Source organism: Equus caballus, chromosome 5 (assembly GCF_041296265.1).
Source record: "Equus caballus isolate H_3958 breed thoroughbred chromosome 5, TB-T2T, whole genome shotgun sequence".
In the NCBI taxonomy this organism is placed as follows: domain Eukaryota; kingdom Metazoa; phylum Chordata; class Mammalia; order Perissodactyla; family Equidae; genus Equus; species Equus caballus.
The window spans coordinates 3,642,579-3,657,765 of NC_091688.1; the positions used below are offsets into that span (position 1 = coordinate 3,642,579).

General features: G+C 46.8%; 1 protein-coding gene across 4 annotated transcripts in view; it reads right to left on the reverse strand.

Annotated features, from left to right (window-relative positions):
* Nucleotides 1-11,428, reverse strand: part of ILDR2 (immunoglobulin like domain containing receptor 2) — a 62,256-nt gene extending 50,828 nt beyond the window's left edge. Inside the window, exon 1 of one of the 4 annotated variants that reach the window (XM_023640472.2) lies at nucleotides 10,827-11,428. In XM_023640472.2, the coding sequence (XP_023496240.1) occupies nucleotides 10,827-10,872 (46 nt within the window). In that variant the 5' untranslated portion in view covers nucleotides 10,873-11,428. Of the gene's footprint in view, nucleotides 1-8,532; nucleotides 8,687-10,826 lie in introns of those variants that run through there. The other 3 variants (XM_023640475.2, XM_023640474.2, XM_070266634.1) reach the window with 3 other exon arrangements.
* Nucleotides 11,429-15,187: the final 3,759 nt, after the last annotated feature.

Consider the following 15,187-nt stretch of genomic DNA (forward strand, 5'->3'; position numbering starts at 1 on the left):
TGAAAAACACCTTTCATGGGACCCCTCCTTACCCCCAAAGCAGGCCCCTCCAAGACAGTAGCCAATTGGGGCGAGGACTAAGATTGACACCCTGTGGACAGTGAGGTCTGGCCTGGGAACACCGTCTTTTGTCTCCCATCCCCAAGAGATCTGCCCTGGGGCTAAGTTAGTGTCCTGAGCCTGGGTCCTACCTCTTACAGGTTTTTGTCTTTCTATTTCACCACTTGTCAGATGCCAAAAACCTAGTACTTCTTATGCTGGAGTCTACACAAGCTAATAAGAGTATCTTTGAATGCCAAGCAAATAAATTAAAATTTTTCAGCTCTTTGTAGTGTTCATTGGTGCATTCCATCTAAGAAATCTTATTCACTCCCACAGTTCCACTACCAGTAACGTCTCAGACCCTCAACTCCCTTAAGCCTCGTGTGCATGTTTAGCAGATACTTTAAATGAAACCTGTCTAAACCTCATGTATCATCTCCTCTTTCCACCTCAACTCCTGCTTATAAACCGGTCCTTCCTTGCTCCCTAGCTCTTTTGTTAGCATGCCCCCATCCTATTGCCTCAGACAGAAACCAGCTTTGGTGATTTCCTCCCTGCCCCTAACCACATTCGGTTGGTCACTAAGTCTCTCAAATTCGACCCTTCTCTATTCCCACTGTCACCCCTTAGATCAGGTTTCTATTCCTTCTACCAGGTAAGTTATGAAATGCTTACTATGTGTCAGAAATTGTGTTATTCATGTAGTATCTCAATGAATCCTCTCAAAAAATCCTATAAAGTATGTAGTAATATTACACCTTTTTATAGATGAAGAAGCTGATTCTCACAGAATATATATATCTTGCCCAACATCTCAGGGTTAGCAAGTGACACTCAGACTTGAACCCAGGCTGACTGGCTCCGAAGCTCTTATTGTCACTTGACACAGGTCTTCATTCCCTCCTCAGTTTTATAACAGCCCCCTCAGGGGTCTCCCTACTTCCAGACCAATACACTTCCCCCATTTTTTCTATTTAGAGTATTCTTTTTAAAAAGTCATATCTAGTCATGTCTGTGTCCTGCTTTAAGGCCTCCAACGATTCCCTATTCCTTCCAGGATAAAACCCAAATGCCTTGAGATGGCATACAAGGCCTTCTCTGTGATTTGGCCCCAAGCACGCTTCAGACATACTAAAATATTTTCCATTTTTTGGCTACAAATATGTTATTCCCTCCACCTAGGGAAACATCAGGGCATGTAACTAAAGGAGTTTCTGGGAGCCAGCCAGAGAGGAGCACTGAGCGTGGATTGTGCACACACAGTATGTGCTGGCATGACGGGAACGCTGGGACTCTGAGTCCAGGCACTGGTGACACCATAAGGGGCTTGTGTTTCGAAGGTCTTATAAAGACATTTACAGAGGTGCAGAAAGAATCCATGTTTCATCCTACAAACTAAAGCAAGTATTTCAGAAAACTGGAGAGAGGCAGCTTAGGGAAGACAGCAGTAGACAGAAAAGACGTGCAGCAAGGGGAGGGATCACAGCATTGAGAACATGTGTGTGAACATCGGCCTTCCTGACTGACGGCACAGGGAAGACGACAGCTGAAGATCGAAGATTACAGGTGGTTTTCTGCATTTGCAGAGGAGGAAGTCATCATGCTTAGACCATCAGACCATTCTTTCCATTTTTATTGTGCCCTTGATCCACAGGAAAACTGCCCTTAACTATCTAATTCAAATTCAATCAAAAATATATTTTAAAACACTATGTTGAAACATTTCCCTCATCTTGAGGAATTCAATATCAACTTGGTTTTTACCTCTAAGGTCCCTGAGAGCAGGGACCATGATTTGGTTGACTTTGTATCCTGAGTATACAGCAAAGCCACAGAATATAACTGAAGCTCACAAAAGGTGGAATGAATCAATGAATGAATGAGCAAATGAGGGGGTGAGTCTGAAGGGCCTTTCTTAGCAGGTGGTCCCCAGGGCAGAGAATGGATTCTGGCCAATAACTAGGAAAGCTGCCCAAAAGTAGAGTGATGAGTGACAGCTCAGAGCAGCAGGCCCCATCTCAGCTAGTAACCAGGGGTACCCACACCCCAAGCCTGGAAAGATCAGCTCCAAGTGCAAACGATGCCTCCCTGCATGTGGCAAAATCAGGTCCTGCCCCAAAGTTCATGTAAAGAAAAGGATTCTAGACATGATGAGCTGTGTCCTCGCAAAAATAACAAGGCAGGATCCACAGCAATGCTGTTCTTATGTTAGCGCTTTCATTCTTTTCAAAGCAAGTTCCTTTTCCCCACTAGTTGTAAGCTATTCCTGCCAGCATCTTTGAGAGGCAGATCTATAAGCCTGGCCCCATTTTAGAGAAACAAAGATTGCTGCTAAAGGTCATGGGAAAGGATCACTGCTAGAGACAGGCATCTTTAGAAATTGAGAAGCTCACCCATCCCTTAATCTTCAAGTCCCAGAAGTGAGATGTGACCTCAGAATTGCCCATTCACCAGCATATCTCAGCTTTCAGACTCCCAAGGTTTTTCTTCATTCAGTACGACAAATCTTCCTTTTCCTGCCTTCAAGTTAGATCTTGTTTAAGAAATTCATCTTTTGTCTTCACCTTTTTAACATGTTGTCCCAATTTCCTAAGATGTGGTTTCAGGGACAATTGATGAGCAGGTTTTCTAAGTGTAGGAAATGAATAAGGAGTACCTGCTCTAGGTTTGGTCCATAGTCCAGACAGGCAAGGAAAGTTTGCCCATCCCTCAGTAGCACTGTCAGGATGGGAGCAAAGCATTTTGGAAATGTTGACCTATGGGCTCAAGGTTTAAAGACAAAGAAAATACAGCTTGCATCTTTTTCCCCCAGAAAAAGAAACCATTCATCTTCTCGACACACTTGGGTTAAAAAATAAAATAAAAAGACTTTATCAAGAATAGTGGACACTCCCTTGGTATCTGCATATTTTCTAAGCCCGGTTCTCCAGCTTTCCCATTGAGGCCCTATGACATTCTTGCATGTTTTCTCCCCAAGAGTCCCAAAAGGCAGCAATATCTCCCCCTTTTCCATGGGGCTATGGTAAAAGCCAGTGCTGTCCTTGCCCAGAGGGCTTTGCTCATGGCCTAGTTATTATCTGCTGCCAATAACTCTGGTACTTGCGCACACAGAGCTTGCCACTCATTAAGCATATGTTCCATGTGTCCAGCTGAGCCAAGCTTTCCTATTCCCTGCCACCACTGTGCAGATGAAAGCCAGAAGAATATCTCCTTTCTGTCTGGTTTGCTGCTTCTTCCAGAGATCTGAAATGAGCTCATGGGTAATGTCCAGCTGGCTTACGTACTGTTCCAATGGGACCAAAGCACCAAAAGAGGTCAGTCTCTACCCTGCTGGGCAGAGATACTTTGGAAACTGTCCTGGTTCATTCAGGCGGGTCACACTTCCAGGATGGACCTGCCATTTGGACAGAGAAGACGCCCATAAGAATGCTCTCATCAACCTTTGTCAACTTATCTGTATTTCAAGTCTAGATCTCTCACCTGAGCTCCAGACCCAAATATACAACTCTGTTCTCCCTCTGGATGTTATAAAAGCTCCTAAAACTCAACATTCTGTAGACAGAGATGTAACTGTCCCCTTCTCTTAGTAATAGAACTTCCCAGGTTTTAACCTGGCCAGCCAAACCGGCCACATACTACATTTCCTAGCCTCTTTTGCAGCTAGTTGGGTCCACAGGACTAGAGTCAGGACAAAGGTATGTAAGGAGAAGTGCTGTGTGCAATTTCTGGGTCACCTCTGTACAGACAAGCTGCTTGCCTCGGCCTTCTGCTTTCCTTGCTCCTACTGGCTGAGAAATGCCTATCACTGGAGGTGTCTTGGGAACTACATGTTGGGAATGGTAGACTCACCCCCCACTAGATCTGGACTGTTACAGGAGAAGGAAAGAAATTTTATGTGAGTTACTATATTTTAGGGTCTCTTTGTTATAGTAGCTTAGACTATATGTTAACTAATATAATGCAAAAAACTGAACCTTTATTGCCCTCCCTTACGTGTTTCTCCTGCTGTATTAGTTCACGTCCACAAATGGCATCCCCAGAAACCTGGAGGCATCTTTGACACTCCCTCCTCTTCAACCTCCACATCCAGCCAAGCCAGTACTACTTCCTCCACCTCTGGCCACTCTGTCCCACTTCTCTCATCCCCACTGAGCTCAGGATCTCATCATGTCTTGCCTCTCTTTCTTCCAGGTCTCCTACTTGGTTTCTTCCACAAGTTTGCCCACATCTAATCCACATCCCACACCAAAGTCCAAATAATATTTCTAAAATGCACATCTGATCATGGAACTCCCTTGTCCTGACCCCTTTAAAGATTCTCTGCAGCCATTTCACAAGTACAAGGGCTCATTTCAGATGGGGCTCATCTCTTCCATCCCTCCTGCAGCACCAAATTCTCTAACCATACTCAAATATTTGTAATTTTCAGAAAACATCATGTCCTCCCTTGATTCTTGGCTTTTGCACGTGCTTGTAAATTTCCTTTCCTCTATCCCACTCTCCTTCCAATAACTCCTACTTATGTTTCTGGACTTAGTCTGTTCTCACTTCTCTAGAAGCTTCTTCTTGCTCTCACTGCACTCACAGTACCCCAGAGAATGACATCACATTGTCTTAGAATTTCCTATTTACTCATCTGTCTCCACTAGTAATAACAAGCTCTGCCCTGCAGGCTTTTAAAGACTCTGCTACATAGTAGGTACTTGACCCATTTATTGAATGATTTAACCCAGTTGATAGATTGTAGTATTTGTTCCCAGTTATTTTTCCCTCCCTACTCTTGCTTTGTTCCCTATAGGCAGAGTACCACTCCATAGACTGTGGACTTGGCCAGGTGACTTGCTTTGGCCACTGGAATGTGAATACTTGTGCCATAAGACATGTCCAAGCAGAAGCTTAAAAGGCATTTGTGTGCTTTGGCTCTGCTCCCTACCCCAACCCGCCTTGAGGCCTCCACCATAAGAAGAGCATGCTGCTCCTTCATCCTGGGTCTTGGAATAAGATGACATTTGGAACTGAGCCACGTCTACCAATTCTAGCCAATTCATGGCTGACCCACCGCTAACTGCAGCTCTCATGGAATATGAGCAAGAACTAAATGTTAGCTATTGTGAGCTACCAAGATTTAGGGGTTACTTGTTGCTGCATCAAGATGCTGACTAATATACTTATTTGGGGGTTCATAATAACTATTGAGGGCCTACTATGTGCCACACATTATGCTAGGAGTTTTATGTAATTTCATTTAAATTATCATAAGGTAAGTTAGCTTCTCATTTTAAAGCCAAAGAAAATAGGGTAAAATATTAAGGTGGTATTCAAATCCAGGTCAGTCTGAGCCCAGTCTCTCTCCCCGCACCACCTCTGAGTCTGCCTCCCAATGAGCCAAGGGCATGGGAAGAGTGAAAATGCAGGATCCCTGCTGAATGCAAGGGATCCACTCCTAATTCAGAGCACCACTTCCTACAGGGCTCCAGATGCTGCAGAGAAGAGGAGAAGCAGCGTGTTCTTCTGAGTTCTTCCTTGTTTCTTGGCCCATAAAGAACTCTAGTCATCCAAAATGCCTTCTTTCATTTTCAGAGAGCCAAAATCTATCTTGAAGACCAAGATTTTAAGCATACATATGCCAAAGCTACATCCTGTGTGGCTCCTGGGTGCACAGCACCAGCCCCTAGTACCAGATGGGCTCTGACATGCCAGCAGTATGTGCTGTCACTGGGTCACGTCCTTTGCTCTTCTGTGCCTCTCTGGAGCACTCCTCATTCACTCCTTTCCTGTAGGGCTGAAGATTTATTAAAATACTAAATGCTATTCTTTCTCACTTTTCCCTGCAATATTTCCCTGAGTTCTATGAACTCTGAGCCTCATACCCAATACCCCATAATAGACACCATCTATGTTCACTTAAATCAGGAGTTCTAGTTTGACTCATCTTAACTAGAAAAGAATGTCTCTCTCGGATTCAGGCACTTGAAACAACCAAGTCATATTAAGTCAGTGACACTATTTCATATTCTTTTAATTAATAAGATACCTGGACTTGGACAAGCCACTTATTCCCTCCGAGCCTTGGTCTTCTTGAGTATAGATAGGTAATATCAGCCGCACTTACTTAGAAAGATCAAAAGGGATAATGTATATGAAAGCCATTTAACACAGAAAAAAGCACTAGAGCATGTAAATAAGCAAAAACAACCACCACATTACACCTTTCTTTACATTCCTGATTGGGGAAAATGAGGCATAAAAGCTAAAATGGTTGGAAGGAGTAGGTCCTGGAACAAAAAGTTGAGACTAGAAGGGCCATTCTAGGGCCATGTTGTCTGGAGTTGGATTCATCCACCTGGTCCAACATGTTTGCCTTGCTTTACCAATCCCCAGTATGACCACAATTATTCGTTCAGAGTGGACCCTGCCCTGTCCACCAAGCACTAGGTGTTTGTTCCTCTGAAAATCCTAACAAGAGCTCTCCCTTCCAGCTGGTGTTTTTCATTCCAGTCATTAATGGTGAGGGAAATACTGAAGAAAACTAGGCGTCCCTGATGGCTCTTCAATGAATGAATTATAAAAGAAAGAAAGTCACTTTTTAGTTTTGATTTCCAACTCATCAAAATTAAATGGAGAAAAGTTCAGAACCATAGAATCTTATAGCTGAAAGTGACCTTAGAAGTCATCTCATTCAACAGATTCTAAGACCCAGATCCCATGGTTATCCAGTTACCTTGTGGAGGAGACAGAACTAGAAGCCAGTCTTCAACTCCCAGCTCAGGGTTCCTTCCATTAACAAAGTTCTGATACTAATACTACTAACATTGTACTAAGCACTAAGTTCTTGCTAAGACTACCAGCATAGTATTGCACTGAGACTACTAGTACTAATACTGAAGTCTATACAAACTAGTCAACCAGCAGAATCATGTGAGTCTAAAATCGAAAGAGTGATGGGGATACTGAATCAACCCCCCTCTCCTAGTCCAGAGAGAAGGAGGCAGGCTGGGAGATGGTGGGACGTGGCGAGAACCATGACAAAGTGTTGAAAGAAGATGCTCTGGTACAAATAAGGGCTCTTCGGGGAGAAAGCAGAACAGAGGAGGGAGAGAAATTGAAAGGCATGCAGGACAAGGAAGGAGATCATGGAAGCTGAGGTGTCAGCAATCTCCAATAAAGAGAATAAAGCAACTCTTCCTTCACCAGGGCTAAGAACACCTTAACTCTCCACACCCAAGCCTATCCTCATACAGTCACCAGGCATCCGCCTGAACCAAACCAGACGAGGGAACAACCGTTCCTGGATACCTCCCTTCCTGCGGCAGGCTGGGTTAGGAGTCGCTTCGAGGCACCCCACAACGCTTAGTGCAGATCTCCAGTATGCTTTTGCACAGGCGTCTCTATAACTGCGTGTTCACAGTTCCATCAGTCTCCACTACCACGCTGTTAGCTCCTTGAAGGCAGGGCCTGTGCTTATTCATCCGATTAGCCGCACAATGCCTGGACGTGGCAGTAACTCACCAGCTGACCATGCATGAACCAATGTCTTCACTCCGCCATTACCGCGGCTGGCAGTTCATTTCAGAGCTGCTCCACGCCACCCCAGGTTTGGCTCGGGGATGCCTCCTCCATGCTCTCCTAGCACCTGTGTGGCTCTCGTGGCTCTCATCACAGGACCCGTTGCCTCCATATCAAAACTACCTAAAAACTCATTTGAGTCACTGATAGACTGACACCTCTTTGAGGGCAAGGACTATGTCTTTTCTCTCTTTATTCTCAGTACCTATCATAATACCTAGAAACCACAGGAATTTAATACATGCTTGTAGAATGGATGACTGAATGAAGAAAGCCAAAAGAGAGCCAAAAGACATGCTAACAGAGCGAGCAATCTTCATCACAGAGAGACCCAAAAGAGTCCCCAGGAAAACACACTGCTGCTCCCAGCGAGTGTCAACACAGCTCCAGCGTTTCCCACAGCCTCTCCTGCCAGGAAAGGATGAAATGCCATCCATTTTCAGGAACAAAGGCAGAGCGAACCCTCCTTCAAGTCTTACTGCTAGATGGCACCTGTTGCTAAAATAGCAGCTGGTGAGAATTTTGTTTTGTTCGAAACAACAACAACAACAACAAAAACAATCTATTACAGGAAGCAGCATCACAATGACAATAAGAAATCATGAGGCTAAATATATAGCAGAAAGAAACACAGAATTTTAGCAATGAAAGACAAAGAAGGAGCTGCTACAGCCTGAGGAAAAAAAATGAGGGTTGATTAGAAATTGCTCAGCCTGCATTAAAAGAGAGAAACACGGGAGGGGGGATGGGAGGGGAGAAAGAGAAAAGGAGAGGGGGGAGGAGAGAAAGGCAGGGGGAGGGAGAATGAATGTGTTTTTTCCTGGCACTCTGACTCATTTTTAATCTGTCCTTTCCTTTCTCCCTCCGTTTCTGCCACCCCCTCAAGAGAGAGTTCATTGATTGGGCTGGACTAAAATGTCTTACCTTTCCTCTCCTGTTTCTCTGTGAACGATGAGTCTGACTCCATCTCATCCTTGACTGCTCCTCTCTCCTCCTGCCCCCTCCCCAGCCGCCATTGTTAGCTCCTCTACCTTGCTGAGGCCGAGAGGCAGCCTGTCCAGCGGCACAAGCCTTGATGGGATGAGGGGGAAGCAGAAGCTGGGATCAGGGGATGCCCATGGACGATCAGTGGGATCTCAAGAGCCAGCCTTACTTGCAGAACATAGAAGCCCCAGCCATCTGACAGCTGAGATGGCCCTGATAACTAACTTGTTGCCTGCTTCCAGGCAGGGACAGCCTCTCCAGGTACAGATGGAAGCAGGCACCTCCCCTCAAAACAAATACCCCTACAACAAAAAAACCTACAGAAGCAGCTTAGGAGAGTGCAAACAGGACCAGCCTGGGGTTCAGGAGAACCAGGTTCTAGTCCCTGCTCCATCACAAATTTGCTGTGTGCACATCACCTCTCTGGGCCTCCATTTCTATAAACTGAGAACTGAACTAGATGGCCTGAGGTCCCTTCCAGTGATATGATTCCATTTCATAAAAAGCTGTTACCCTATCTAGCAAGGGCTACCTGCTCCCCTTCTGCTGCACTCCCTGCCAATCCCCAGAGCACTTTTCTTGGGCACAGACCAGGGTCCTGGAAGACCACTTCTGACTCAGGGACCCTTGCCCAGATGCCTAGCTGACTTCAGGGAGGCAGCAATACAGGCTCAAGGCCTACGTTCCCCTCGAGTATGATAACTGAAAAGGAGAGGCCAATTAAGGACTTTCAGCATCGGTGAGGATGAGGTGGAAGGCGCTGGGAGGCCAGGGGAGTCGGGAGGCAGGCATCAGCCAGACCCTGAAATTAGATGATTCATGTTTGAATAATGTGGGAGCGATGAACTCAGAGCAGCCAAGAGAAGAGGCTAACTCTGCTGAGGGTGCCCCCCCAAACCTAAACCAGCAAGGGGGCAAGAGCCAGTGTTAGGGGCCCTGCATTTAGAATAGGAAAAAAACTGAGGCAATCAATAATCTTATTCTGAAGCTAAGGGCAATCGGGGTTTTGCCCTTCTTAAATGCATTTTGCTCTCTTTCAATGACTTGCTGTAGATATTTTAAACTTGTTCCTCTTTTTCTACTGACTTGATTTTTCTAAATCTTCTGGATGGTGCCCCCACAGGGGACAAAACTTCATTTTTAAGTGCTATTTTCCATTTTCTCTCCCGCCCTTCACTGCCCCCATCTTGTCCTCATAACCTTTCTGATCCCTGTTCCTTTCCTCCATCACTTGGCCTCCACCTGTCTCCACCCTGCTTTGAATCATTGCCTCAGACCCAGTCGGAACCACCCGAACCTTCCTAACCCCTCCTCCCCATCAGGCACGGCTACTTTGTGAACCTCTCAGGGATGGCCACCCTGCCTGGTCATCTGTCCCTCTACCACGAAGAAGCATCGTGTGGGACCATGTGTTAGGAGCCAGAGCCTTTCCAGACCCCAGGAGGGTGGGGAGAAAGTTCACAAAAAGGGAGGGGAAACACGGGGACCCAGCTAGAGGCAGTGACTCTAATGCTGGGGAGAAGCCCTGCCTTCTGAATATCTCTGCAAATTATCTTTACTGGGGGGAGGGAAACCTGATTATTGGGGGAGGAAGGCTTTTCTCTTCTCACTATGGGACCACTCCCCAAATGAAACCAAATGAGAGAGAGCAGGGCCCTAAACTCCACAACCAATCAGGCCCCCATCCCCATCTCTGTCCCCGTCCCCGCGCCCCTCAACCGCAGGAGCCACAGAGAGAGGACCCTGGGTCTCCCAGCTTCTCTAGGGAAGGAATTAGGAGACACTCCCCCACCCCCACCTCCAGAAACCATTCTCTTAATTAATCAGTCTCCTCCGAGCTTTCATTTTTTTCTAGCCAGATTTTTCCCAGGACTCCCAACATTACAAACTCAGGATAAGACTGAGGAAGAACCGTTGTATGGAAGGCGGAATGCACGTTCGAAAGAACAATCTTGGATCTCGAATGAGTCAAACACCTGCATTTCGATCCATCTCACTTGTAATCGGGCTTCTCACCCGCCTCCCCCATCATTCTCTCTCTCTCTCTCTCTCTCTCTCTCTCTCTCACACACACACACACACACACACACACACACACACGGCCCCCTCCCCCACTTACCACCAGCCTGATAAGCAGCTTTAAATACAACGGGGGGCGGGGGGGGGGGGAGGTGAGAACTACCACTTCGGGAATATATATAAAGTTATTCGTCTCGGTAGAATATGACTCTTACCTGTTAGCCAGAAGAGAGCAATCCACGGCAGCACGACCCTGTCCATTTTCCCCAACTTCCCATCCAGACGCAGGAGTGAGCGAAGCGGGCAGCAGCAGGAATGGAAGCATCTGTGTAACCCGGCGGCGGAGGCGGCGTGCGGCCGCGGGCGGGATCGGGCGCCCAGCGTCCCCGGCGCCGCCTCGGAACGCGCGCGGCCGCGGCCCCCGGCTCCGCGCGGCGCTCGGCGGCGCCTTCCCGCCGCCCGGCCCCGCACGCCTCGCCGCCGCGCGGGGGAGCTGGCCGCCGCCTCCGCGCCCTGGGGCTGCCGAAGTTTCTGGCTCCCGGGCGGGCCCCCGCGGCCGAAGGTCAGCCCGAGTGACAAAGTGCGCCGGGAAGCCGGCGGGAGGCCCCGAGCCCGGACGGGGGCCGGGCCCGGAGGAGGGAGTAGGTGTCCGCCTGTGCCCGCGGCCAGCCTGAGCCGGGGGGAGGGACAGAGCGGGAGGGCGGGGAGCCGCGGGGACCGGGCACCCCTGCGAGCAAGTCCTCTAGGCGAGGGCGTGCGCCGCGCCGGACCGGCCCGCCGTCCGGGCGCCTTCTGACAGTGCGGGGAACCCGGAGGCTCCGCGGAATCGGAAGCGGAGGCGGGAATCCCGCGCCCTCACTTTCCCTGCTCAACACTCTGAGGTGGAATAAGGGCGCACAGCTCTTTAACAGAAAATATGGAAAACTAAAGTGAAACAAACAGTGTGACGGCTGCGTGTCCCACACATCGCTTCCCGGCCTTTTGGGCAAGATCAAGTGCATTGGTCCAACACTTTACAGTTTTGGGGGCACATTCACATGGATTATTTTCGTTTTTTTAAATAGATCTGTCTCGTGTGTGTAGGAAAGGAGTCTAAATGTGTGTGTTGAGAGACAACTGAGAAACGTATGCTTTAACAAACGTATTTTAAGTATCTACTAGATGCGAAGAACCAAGGCTACAAAGATGAGTAAGACAGACTTGCCGCCCTTAAGGAGCCTCATCTTGGGTCTAGGAGAGGGAAGAAGGTCAGACCATTACACGTATGACATATATTCATGGTAAAATGGGGCGAATTCGGTAATGGAGACACAGAGAAGCTGCCCTCAGAATATAAAGGAAGGAGCGATTTAGTGGGGGGTGGGGGGCAGCACCCCAATAAAGAGGGGGTAACTTCTCAATAGGCATTTGAAGAACGGGCAAGATTTGGGCTGTTCTGGGATTGGTGGGGGCAGGGGGAATTCTAGGTAGAGGAAAGGAAGGAGACAAGGCATCAAATTGCCTCTGAAAACCAGTGGTTGTAGCTTTGAGGGAGGTTCCTGGAGACAAGGACTCCATGCTCAAGAATGAACCTATCTGTGAAATGGGCATGAGATGTGGACGTCAGAAATGGCAAGAACAGGTCTGGACAGTGGCCTTTTATGGCTGCCTGGCATCTGAATTCCTTTCTTGTCTTTGAGGAATTGCAACTGTGGAAGCCAAAAAGTGTAGAGCCACTTCCCCGGCCACCACAGCTGGACTACAGGCCCAGGTCGAGGTGCGGCCAGGACCCTCTCTCTCAGAGCTTTTGGAGTCTGGAGCAAGTGAGGCAAGGAGCAGAGATGGTGGAGGATCGGTTTGGGCACTGAGGGGCAGCGGCATCCAGCTTTCAAGGTCAGCGATGGCGAGGTCAGGCCAGCAGCCTGCTCCGAGGTGTGATTTTAGCAGTGGCGTGGGTTGTGCTGCCTCCTGGGTTCCAGCCCGTTTTCTGCACCTGGCTCTTCAGCCTTCCTGGGAATTCTGTGAGCCACCCAATATCCTCTCATAAATTCCCTCTTTGCTTACTTTGGCCAGAAATGATTTCAGATGCTTACATTCAACAACCCTGGCTAATATGCTGTGTGAGAGAAATTTGGAGGACTATTTCCTTTCATATACAAAAATAGAAAATAAAAATAAGAAATAAAATAAAAATACCTAACATCTGTGGGCTTCCTATTAGGTTCTGGGCACAGTCCTAGATGTTTTATAAGCTTTCTTATTTAATCCTAATGAGGAAACTCAGGCCCAGACAATTTAATTAACTTCTCTAAAATCAGGTGGCTAGTAAGTGGCGGAGGTAGGATTTGAACTGGGGTCTTTTGACTCCAGAGCATATGCCCTTTGCACCATAAAAGGGACATCCAAACCTGAGGGTTATATGATGATGTATTTGTATTTTGCTCTGCCATTTACGGGGTGTGTGCGCGTGCATGTGTGCACACACATGGGCATGTGCATATAGTATATAAAAGAGTTGGAATGTCTAAACATACATAACCGTGGTATTTTATACAAAACTTAAACACAAGAGCTGAGAAATTGGAAATGGAAGGTGGACTGAGCAAAGGGACCCCAGATGTGCATGGGGACTAGAAAGTGAATGCCCACAGAAGTGAGCTTTGAATGTGTGCTTGGAGTATGTGCCTGTGGGTCCATCAACCAGGAGTCGGGGGATTTGGGGAAGAGCTTGTGCCAGAGTAAATCATAGAAGGCAGGGGCCTTGTCCACCATCCCAGGAATTCGCTTTCTGTGTAGCACCCTGCATGTCTGGAGAGGTAGCTGGAGAGGTAGAGTTGGTCCAGCCTGTATCTTCCTGAGTGGGTGGGGCCCCGGGCCATCCCTAAGGAGATGCTAAACTGGACTAGATCCCAGTGTGTGCCCCTTGTCAATGCACATGTTATTACCAAGGTGATGGAGGGTTAAGAGGAACTTTAAGGCTGCACCTAATGATTCAACACATGCAGCCTAAGGGATGGAGGTAGAAGGAGGGTGGAACAATGGTATCATTTTGCTGCATTGGTAGTGGTAGCAGGAAGGACACCAAAATCCTAGTGCTCTTCCAAGTCTGGTTTTTGAACCTCCAGCATCAGAATCACATTAAAGTGTTTGCTGAGATGCAGATTCCTAGGGCTGGCCCAGTGGTGTAGTGGTTAAGTTCATGCACTCTGCTTCAGTGGCCTGGGGTTCATGGGTTTGAGTTCCAGGCATGGACCTACACACTGCTCCTCAAGCCATGCTGTGGCAGCATCCCACATAAAATAGAGGCAGATTGGCACAGATGTTAGCTCAGTGACAATCCTCCTCAAGCAAAAAGATTGGCAACAGATGTTAGCTCAGGGCCAATATTCCTCACACTCACATACCCCAAAAACAAAATGTAGATTCCCAGGCTCTCTGAAAAACAGATCTAAAACTCTGGTGGGGCCTGGAAATCTGCATTTAACTGCCTTCCTCAAGTGCTTTTGAAGCACTAACATTTTGGGTTTTTTTTTAATTGAGGCAACTGGTTTACCACCTTATCAATTTCAGGTGTCTATCATTATATTTTGATTTCTGTGTAGATTGCATCATGTTCACCACCCAAAGACTAATTACAATCCATCACCACACACATGTACCTGATCACCCCTTTCACCCTCCCCCTCCCCCCTTCCCCTCTGGTAACCATCAATCCAATCTCTGCCTCTATGTGATTGTTTGTTGTTGTTGTTATCTCATATTTATGAGTGAGATCATATGGTATTTGACCTTCTCCCTCTGACTTATTTCATCAGCATAATACCCTCAAGATCCATCCATGTTGTCACAAATGGCCGGATTTCATCCTTTCTTATGGCTGAGAAGTATTCCATGGTATATATACACCACATCTTCTTTATCCATTCATCCCTTGGTGGGCACCTAGGTTGCTTCCAAGTCTTGGCTATTGTGAATAATGCTGCAATGAACATAGGGGTGCACGTACCTTTATGCACTTGTGTTTTCATGTTCTTTGGATAAATACTCAGCAGTGGAATAGCTGGATCGTATAGTAATTCTATTCTTAATTTTTTGAGGAATCTCCATACTGTTTTCCATAGTGGCTGCACCAGTTTGCATTCCCACCAACAGTGTATGAGGGTTCCTTTTTCTCCACATTCTCCCCAACACTTGTTATTTCTTGTCTTGTTAATTATAGCCATTCTGAAAGGCGTGAAGTGATATCTCATTGTAGTTTTGATTTGCATTTCCCTAATAATTAGTGATGTTGAACATCTTTTCCTGTGCCTGTTGGCCATCTGTATATCTTTGGAAAAATGTCTGTTCAGATCTTTTGCCCATTTTTTAATTGGGTTGTTAGTTTTTTTGTTGTTGAGATATATGAGTTCTTTATTTATTTTGAATATTAACCCCTTATCAGATATATAGTTTGAAAATATCTTCTCCCAATTGTTAGGTTGTCTTTTTGTTTTGTTGATGGTTTCCTTTGCTCTTCAGAAACTTTTTAGTTTGTTTATTTTTTCTATGGTTTCCCTTACCCAGTCAGACATGGTACTTGAAAATATGCTGCTAAGAC